The sequence below is a fragment of the Dama dama genome, chromosome 11 (assembly GCF_033118175.1).
Source record: "Dama dama isolate Ldn47 chromosome 11, ASM3311817v1, whole genome shotgun sequence".
Taxonomy (NCBI): Eukaryota; Metazoa; Chordata; class Mammalia; order Artiodactyla; family Cervidae; genus Dama; species Dama dama.
Window position 1 is genome coordinate 12,424,074 of NC_083691.1, and position 8,554 is coordinate 12,432,627.

The window sequence follows — 8,554 nt, forward strand, 5'->3', positions numbered from 1 at the left end:
AATTACATAAAAAAGAAAGGGGGAGCTTACTTATTCAGTGTTGAGTATACTTACATGTAAATGATTTCACTTACTTGATTTTAGTCTTCAAAGTGTTTCCTCAAGTAGAAATTATTTCTGTTTTTTTCCAGGTGAGGAAAAACTAAAGTTTAGGGAGGTAAGGCTGAGCTCAAGTGAGAGACATCTTGTAAACAGCAGAGCAGAGATCTGAATGTAAGAGTTCCTAGTTCCAAAGTTTGTATTCTTTCCATTTCACAGCATAGCTTGAAGAAGATGGGGAAAGAAGCCTTCTTTCTGTCTTCTGTTCCAATCTTTATATCATTTTAGCAGTAGCTGTATAGCTGTCTCGTTGAAGTTAAATTCCTGTAATCGTGCAAGCATGGAACTTTGAACTACAAGTAAACCTCTTGTAGTTGTTGATCAGATATATTGTCGTAAAGATTGGGTCTTGTCATTTTTTGCGTAACCGTGTGACACTCATAAGAAGTTCATTTAGGTTGTGGGTTACTTCCCCCCCCACCCCCCCAAAAGAATTAGAATAGGCTTTTGGGGAAGTTTTGTGGATAATGTGGCTTTGGAGTTAAGCTTCTAGAAGTTGATCCCACTTGGGACATAGCTCAAAAATGTGTCATATAAAGAATGTACTCTCTCATTCAGATACCATGTGCCTGCTTTGACATGGAGTAGACATGGCATTGTGTTCTCCTGCAGTGTTTGGCATGAAGGGGAGATACACTGTGCTCATGACCGACTGAGCCGCTGTGAGAAAGGAGGAGGGCACAGTGCTGTGAGGGAACGTGACAGGGAAACCTGGTCTAGTCTGTTGGGGACTCTTAAGGTTTTCCTGAGACGTGACACTTGAACTGAGCTTTGAAGAATACGTAGGAGTTATAGCAGATTCAGACGGAAGAGCACTGCGTGCAGAAGGAACAGCACATCAGCTCCCTGGGGTGCTGGTGGGAGGGGACTTCACTCACTTGAAGAACTAGGAAGAGACCAGTCTATAGTGTGGAGAGCCCAGGGAGGGGGTAGGTTGGATTTGAGCTGAAGCTGGATGTTATCCCAGTCCTGGAGGTCTTGGTTTGGATTTTGGTCTTAGAACCTAAGTGCAGTGGGAAGTCGTGGAGGGTTCTTTCTAAGGGAAGTGATGAAATCAGACTTTATTTGTAAAAATCACTCTCTGTTGTATGAAGAATGACTTGTAGGGGCAGAAGTTAGCATGCCAAGACACAGTAGAAGGCTTTTGTAAACTCAGAGCCCAGACAGGAGGCAGTGGAGGTAACCTCCTGAGGGTGTAGGGAAGTAGATGGGTGGCAGGAAGTGAGCAGATGGAACTACTTGAGAAGCAAGTGATTGGTTTACTGTGGAGAATGAAACAGAGTGAGATTTCAAGTGTCCCTCCAGGATCTTCAGCTAGAGGAGGTAGGTTGGAGGTGGTGCCATTGAAAGAGACAGATGCTGAAAGACCAGTAGCAGTGGGACCAGGGGAGGAAGGAGGGTGGTTACAGTTTGTGTGTCCAAAATTAAGACCTTTTTCTGTACATCTCACTATTTTATGGAAATTTAATTTTTTTTTTTTGCCTCGTTTAATGTCTTGTTAAAGGAAGCGGCTTTTAAACAGTAATAGGCAGCCTGTTGAGGTGAACTGTCTTGCCTTTGGTGATGTGCCTGTCCAGGTGTGTCCAGCTGCTGGGTCATGGGATGTTCTCCTCACTCAGGTGGCCAACCACCATCAGCTAGTAGCAGTGATTGTGAGGGAATCCTAGTAGCTTCTCTCTTACATTATTGCCCTGACCTCTGCGAAAGGCCTGTCCCCTGAAGGCTTTCAAAAGGAAGTTCTTTTATAGCCTAGAGAACATTCAGATGAGGTCAGATTAGATTATGATTATATGCCTTTTGCAGAGCGTTATATGCCTTTTGCAAAGCATATTCCTTGCAGCAGGTTATATGCCTTTTGCAGAGCGTATTCCTTGCAGCAGGGACTGTAATATTTTTACATATGTTATTAAATGCATTACTCTGCTGTCAGTTTCTGCAGAACACTGAGGCTCTGAGAGAGTAAATATTAAATAGCACGTGCAATTCAAAGTCACCTTGCTTAGTGGGACGGGAAGTCAGAATTAGAACCCAGTGTCCTGTATTGGGGTACATCTACTGGCCAGCTCAGCAGTTGCAGTTTCTCTCTTTAAGGAGGTTTTATTTTAGTAAAGTCTTTGAAACTATAACCTTTGCCAACCAACTGCCTTTTCCTGGAATAAATTTGATATACAGCATTCTTTTTTAAGCATTAACTTCTTTTTTGACTTCTGATACTTTTCCTACTGTTCATTTCCTACTGCTTATTTCAGCTGTCTTTTTTCCTCTTGAAATATATGATGTATTGAGCACTAAAGACTCAGTTGTACAGCCCCTAGGTTTATGACTTAAGTGTAGACTAAAAAGTGAAAAATTTTATCTCTTATGAAAATGTTTCAATTAGTTCCCAGAAGCAGTTTACTTTTCTTTTCAACATATGTTTGAATACTTTGTTTCAAACAAGAGATTTGGAACTGAGCAGTCAAAGATGACTTAAGATTTAGCGTCTGCCCCAGGGAATACTTGGGGTCACTTGGGATGGGAACAGACACTTGAGAAAGCACCATGAAATACAAGCGATGATATGGGGTGGGCCAAGTGAACCGCAAGCCTAGGGGACTTCACAGAGGAGGTGATGCCTAAAGGATGAGTTGCAGTTGGTCAGCTAAAGAAGAAGGAGAAAAAAATCATTTTAGCAGCAGAAATGATGGTAGGAAAAGGGGTTCTAAGGTAAAAAGTCTGGATTTGTTTTGGGTACAATGTGAAGGGCCCATGTAGATTTTGTGCCCTTATTCTGTTTTTCCTAGAGATTTACCCAAGTGTTTTAATATTTATGTTTTAAAGTTATTTTACTGAAAGGTTAAAGATTGTTGTTTCTGTTAACGTACTATTTCTAATCCCTATAAAACTATAAAGTAGCTTGGAGGGTTTCCCATTTTATAGACGAAAGTGGCAGCTCAAAAGTTTCATATCTAAGGACATATGAGAAACTAGTGGTAGAACTAATTGGTTCAAAATGTGTTCTTTGTACTAGTTTATATTGACAGTATGAGCCTTTTTCATAGGCACCATATGCTAATGTCAATTTTAGCAACATTAATTGAGAGACCGCGTGCTGCGGCCCAGAATTAGGATATAAGCAAGGCATGGAGCTTGGCCTCAAGCCTACAGACTGATGTGTGTGCCTCTTTAGTGGCATTTGAGGCTTTAGTCTGCTCTGTTACTGCTTTCTGAAAAAAGACTTGGAAATTTCTATTATCCAACTTTGAGAAATTGGTGATTTGAGTGGTTCTGAGTATTCTTTTGTTGAACACATTATGTTTAGTGAGTGGTTACTACATGCCATTCTGCTAGGTTCCGGTGATACAAAGATGTATAAGACTTGAGTCTCTGCCATTCTAGTGGGGAATGCAGGTAGAGTTGATAATTACAATGTAATGTGGTAAGTGTAGTGAGAAGTAAGTGTAGTCAGTCTCTGGTAGGCCATAATAAAAAGCTTCCAATCCCTGTAGGCATGGAGGGATTGGTGGACTTCCATCCTGGGAAGGGTTCTTGTTCAGCCACATCTGGAAGAAGTGCTCAGCCAGGGCCTAAGGTGCCGGGCCGGGCGTTCCTTGTGAATCGGGCCAGTGCTGACTGCCCTTTGTCCTGACTGACCTGCTCTCTCCTTCTTTGCACCAGGCTATGGAACACCCTATGGTTACAGCACAGCTGCCCCTGCCTATGGTATGTACGCTGTCTTACTGATTTCTCCTCTTAGCCTCTCTGCACAGCCATCCAAAGCACAGTTTGTATCTAGGGTTTCTTTAAATGAATTGGAGGATCTCAGACCTACTCATTCTAGTGACCCAACTTAAATTCCCTTTGAAAATGCCACAACCTTGTGGTTCTTGGTTTGGTTGGAGTTGCTCTTCTCTCTGCTTTGCCTGATTGAAGGACTGCTTGTTCTAATTGCCTGTTTCTGACCATATTGAAATTAAATATTCTAAGTAGTTCTTCTTACAGCCAACTTACACTCCATTCAAAGGCTACTGAAGGGCCATACCCAGTTCCTGGTTTGGCTGCCTGCCAGTTACAGAGCCATGTTTAAGTTTCTGGTTAGAAACTGTATGAACTGCAGGTGATTGGAGTTAGGGACAGGAAGTGCTCACTTCACATTGGTAGTGTTATGCTTTGTTGTGAATTTTGCTGTGGAGGTGAAGGGAACAGGTCCCAGAGAGTGATGTGGGGTTATCCACAGCAGTGTTACCGAAGTTCTTACTGCAGAAAGTCTGTGTAGTACATGTGAGAAAATCATAGGAGTATCTCCTTTCCCTTCAAAAATAAAAATAAAGGCAAATGCAGAAATGAACCTCAGTGGCCCTTTGGATAACTTTTGAATGAGGTTTATGTGGCAATGGAGGCAGTAGGTTTGGAGTCAGTGATATGCTCTCTTAGACATTTTTCCTATCTTGGGTGCTACATGGCATAGAATCAGCCATCTGCAGAATGTTTGTCACTTAGAGCATAAAGAGCGCCCCTGTGTGTGTGTGCTCATGTGAGAGTGTATGAGAGCATGCGCGTACACACGAGTGCGTGTGCCCCACTGCGACCCTAGGCTGGGCGTGCGTGCACACGGAAGAGAAGGCCCCTGCCTATGTTGCTACTTGTGGTGTTAGTCCTTCACACGAGCCCTCAGGCCTTTCCTTGTGCCTTTTCTCTTCATACATCAGCTTTCCCATTTTTGTTTGGATGGAAATTATGGCTCTTTAAGACACTCACTGCTAGATTGAAGCTTCATTTGATTTTGTAACTGTAGAAACTAAGTAGAAAGTGAACAATTTGAGCACTTTCCCCATTAAGATTGATCATTTACAACCTGGAAAGATGTGGGGAAGCTGGAAGACTGACATTTGGGGTAGGTTTTCTCTTAAGGTTGAGAACACAGTCTGGAGTTTCAGCCTTACCTGCATGTCTCCATTGGCATACTGAGCTATGGCCTGGGGCTCCCCGTATTCTGCTTATTCTTAGATACGGGGAGGGGGTTAGGAACTGGGGGCTCATTCAGGAATATGCTGTCTTGTACAATTTATTTTAAATTCAGACTCTCTAGCTTCTTTTGATTTGGCCATTTGCTTTTACCATTCAGCCAACTTCTGCATATCTTGACCACCTCTCCTTCCTGTGAATTAGGTCTGGTCAGTTTATCCAAATACATTTTGACTCATTGGACTCATTGTGATATGTCTTGTGTGAAAGCCAAAGCATCTGCCTTCTAGGGCAGGTCCTTAAGTTGGTGCCTTTCTTTTAGACATAGTAAGACCCATGTTCTTTAGTGTAGGTTTGCAAGAGCTTTTTTTTCCTTTAAAACACTTATTTATCTAGGCTCTAAGGTACATTCATGTTTTTCCTCAGTCTTTTTAATTTCTCTCCCGTTCTTCCCTTTCCTCTAACATTGAACTTCCACCCTGAGGCCTCCAAGCCCGCTTTTCAGAAGGCTCCTCTCTTCCATGTGTCATATAACTGACTTCCAAAGCTGGTGAAATTTAATGCCCCCATTTTTCACATAAAAGATATATGGTTTTTAAATGTTACTGTGATGCCAACCTACTAAAACGATGCTTTATTTTGGCTGTAAGGTAAACATGTCTTTGGCCTTCGTAAAGCTGTTGCATGTGGGGTAGTTTCCCTCTGATCATCTGGTGCTCTCAGATACCTGCTGTTGCTGCTTTGTGATTTCTCCATAGGTTAAACATTAGAACAGAAATAAGGAGCAGATTTCAAATCATGCTTGAGTATGCAGAAGTTTGTGAGGCCACAAGAACTCATTAATTACAAAATTAAGAAAGTAATTAATCTTTCCAGATTTGCCATGCCAATATTGGCTGTAGCCATTAAGATAAATACCTGGTCACAACTTCAGTTGGAACTGTCTTTCTGGGGAGCTGAGGCCTGCACAGAAAGCTGTGTTTGAAGCTTGACAATCCCTGTTTCTCCTGTAATATGTGATGTGCCAAATTGAGAGTCACTTTAGAATATTAATCAATGGCATTGCTTTTGAGCGTTGTAATTGATGGCAGCTCACTCAAATGAAATCCCTTTTTGTATATCATTCTTCCTGTGATGTAGCCATCTTAATTTTGAGTGGAAAATATTATCACACTATTAAGAGTAATTTCAAAGTTTGTGGGCCTCTTTCATAATGGTACATGTTGACTGACTAATCTGGAAAAGGTTAATGATAATCTCTGTAAGATTCTTTTTTTTAACCTGAAATTTTTATTGGATTATTAAACTTATTTGGAGTCCTCTCCGTTTCTTTTCTCTGTAGGTTTACCCAAGAGAATGGTTCTGTTACCCGTTATGAAATTCCCAACATATCCTGTTCCCCACTACTCATTCTTTTAGCAAATGACAGAAGCTAATTCCTATTCCAACAACAACCCAGTACATACAGAATGTTAGCGAAAAAGCCTTTTTATCCTGCTTTCTTTGAACATATACTTGATCAAAATTATTTGTAAAGAACATCTTTTCCTACTTTTTGATTTTAACAAATGCAAATTTAGTTCTCTAAAACTTGAAAACAAACAAAAAAGAAACTAGTTCTGTGAAACGGTACCTCATTTCCGGAAAATAACTTATACCAGCCCTTCTGTTCTAGGGAAATAAGTCTAGCAGTTCAAAGTTTTAAGTTTTAAGAGGAATATCAGATTATGTAAAATTAAATTTGTGAAGGATGTATAGAGTCTCAAACACTGATCACAAATAAACTGCTTTGTTGTAACACAGAGTACTGCCTGGTTCCTGACGCAGTCACTGACGCTTAGCTGATTGATCTGTATTTGCCCCAGGGCACTTGAATTCGGGCTGTAGTTATTTTTTTTAATACAATAGAGACTTTTCATTTAAACTTTAACTTTGTAAATATTGAAGTGTGTAATTAAAGCCAATAAAATATGGGTTTGAATATTGTTTTAGCTTATTATTTTTGATATGTTTTGGTATCAAATTATAAAGAATTGAAAACTAATAACAACTTAGCCCTAGAAACCCATTCATTTGTAAGCAAACTGATAAAACAAAGCAAAGACGATTGTTAGTTTGAGCCCGTCTATTTACTTTGTAAGCCCTTTGTACTCCTGCTGTACAAGGGCATCCCCTGATGAAGGTTTATTCTGTTATCCGAGAATGGCTTATTAAAATGATGGCACTACCCAGAGATGGCGAAGGAGGAATGTGATTATTTTAGTTTCCGAATTTCCAAGTTTTAAAAAATAATAAATTAATCCATCAGTGACCCTCTCGTTCTTGTGGCCTTCTTCACTCTGTAAGATACTGTGTTCACTCCCTGGCTTTTTTCATGTAGATAGAAGATTAGCGATTTTTCTGGAATTCATTGAAGGGTCTCTTATCCTCTTCAATTACATCAGAATCTAAAGCAGCAACAGGGTCCCCATAAAAACTTGCTCTTCGATTGTCCCAGTTCTTGTTGAGTGCTGCTGTGAAAAGTGACAGGTTTCAGCCATGGGTCAGCATTTCTTTTTTAAGACACCTGATTAAGGTGGTGAAAAATGATGAGTCGGTAACATTGTGCTGTTCTGTAAAGGGCGCAGGCCTAAGTCTTCCACTTGCATTTCTCACCTCGTTTGGAAGCCTATGATGTTACTAGAAGGTAATGGTTTCATTAAGGTACTCACCCCCATGAAGGCAACATTGTGGTCCCCTGTTGATATCTACAAGTTGCTGTGTCTTAAAATTGTCCATTTTTAGTTTGAATTAGCTTTCCTTTTCTTTCTTCATTTCTGTCTTTTGGAGCTGAATAGTGTTAATCGCTGAGAGTGGGCTTCAAAATATGGCAAATTTATGTACCCAATATCTCTGGGATCACTAAACAAGCATGAAACAGGCAGTTGAAAATAAATGTTAGTGTTGCTTAATCAGATATCTGATTTTTACACCACAGCTTGCTTGTTCCTTCAGCTCCTTGACCTTTTGTTTGTATCAGTGGTGGGTGATACTTTAATAAAACCTCATCACTTGCTGGAAGTAGCTGTGAACTTACCATTCTCATCCTGTGCATTAGTGGCTAGACCTACACAAGAGGGCCCATCTCAGCTGGGAGTTTTCATGTTTCATTGATTTGTTTTGCTGACCTATGGATGAAACAGAGCCATCACTGAGAAGAAAAAGCATGGCTGGTAGTGTCCAGTTTTTCTTAATTAAGTATTTACAACAGCCCTCTTTGTTTATGGAATACTATTAATTGGCAGCTGCAGCTGTATTGTTATTTGAAATTGATTGTCAAATTTGCATTCCAAGTTGGAATCTCTCTGGAGATTTCTTTTTAGAAAATTGTTTCAAAGTAGCTGACTTGTAACGCAACTCAACCCCTCTGGAACGGTGCAAAGGGAGCTGTGCTCTTTTCCACCATGATGGCAGTCATTTCAAATGGTTTCTACCAAGTCTTTTTTTTTTTTTTTTTTAATTTGTTGTTTGT

General features: G+C 40.4%; 1 protein-coding gene across 5 annotated transcripts in view; it reads left to right on the forward strand.

The window, feature by feature from the left end:
• The window catches only part of STRBP (spermatid perinuclear RNA binding protein), a 136,741-nt gene extending 129,712 nt beyond the window's left edge, over positions 1-7,029 (forward strand). For all 5 annotated transcript variants that reach the window (XM_061154696.1, XM_061154701.1, XM_061154700.1 and 2 more), the window contains 2 exons: positions 3,757-3,801; positions 6,386-7,029. In XM_061154696.1, coding sequence (XP_061010679.1) covers positions 3,757-3,801; positions 6,386-6,462 — 122 coding nt within the window. In that variant the 3' untranslated portion in view covers positions 6,463-7,029. The remainder of the gene's footprint in view (positions 1-3,756; positions 3,802-6,385) is intronic.
• The last annotated feature ends 1,525 nt before the right edge of the window (positions 7,030-8,554 follow it).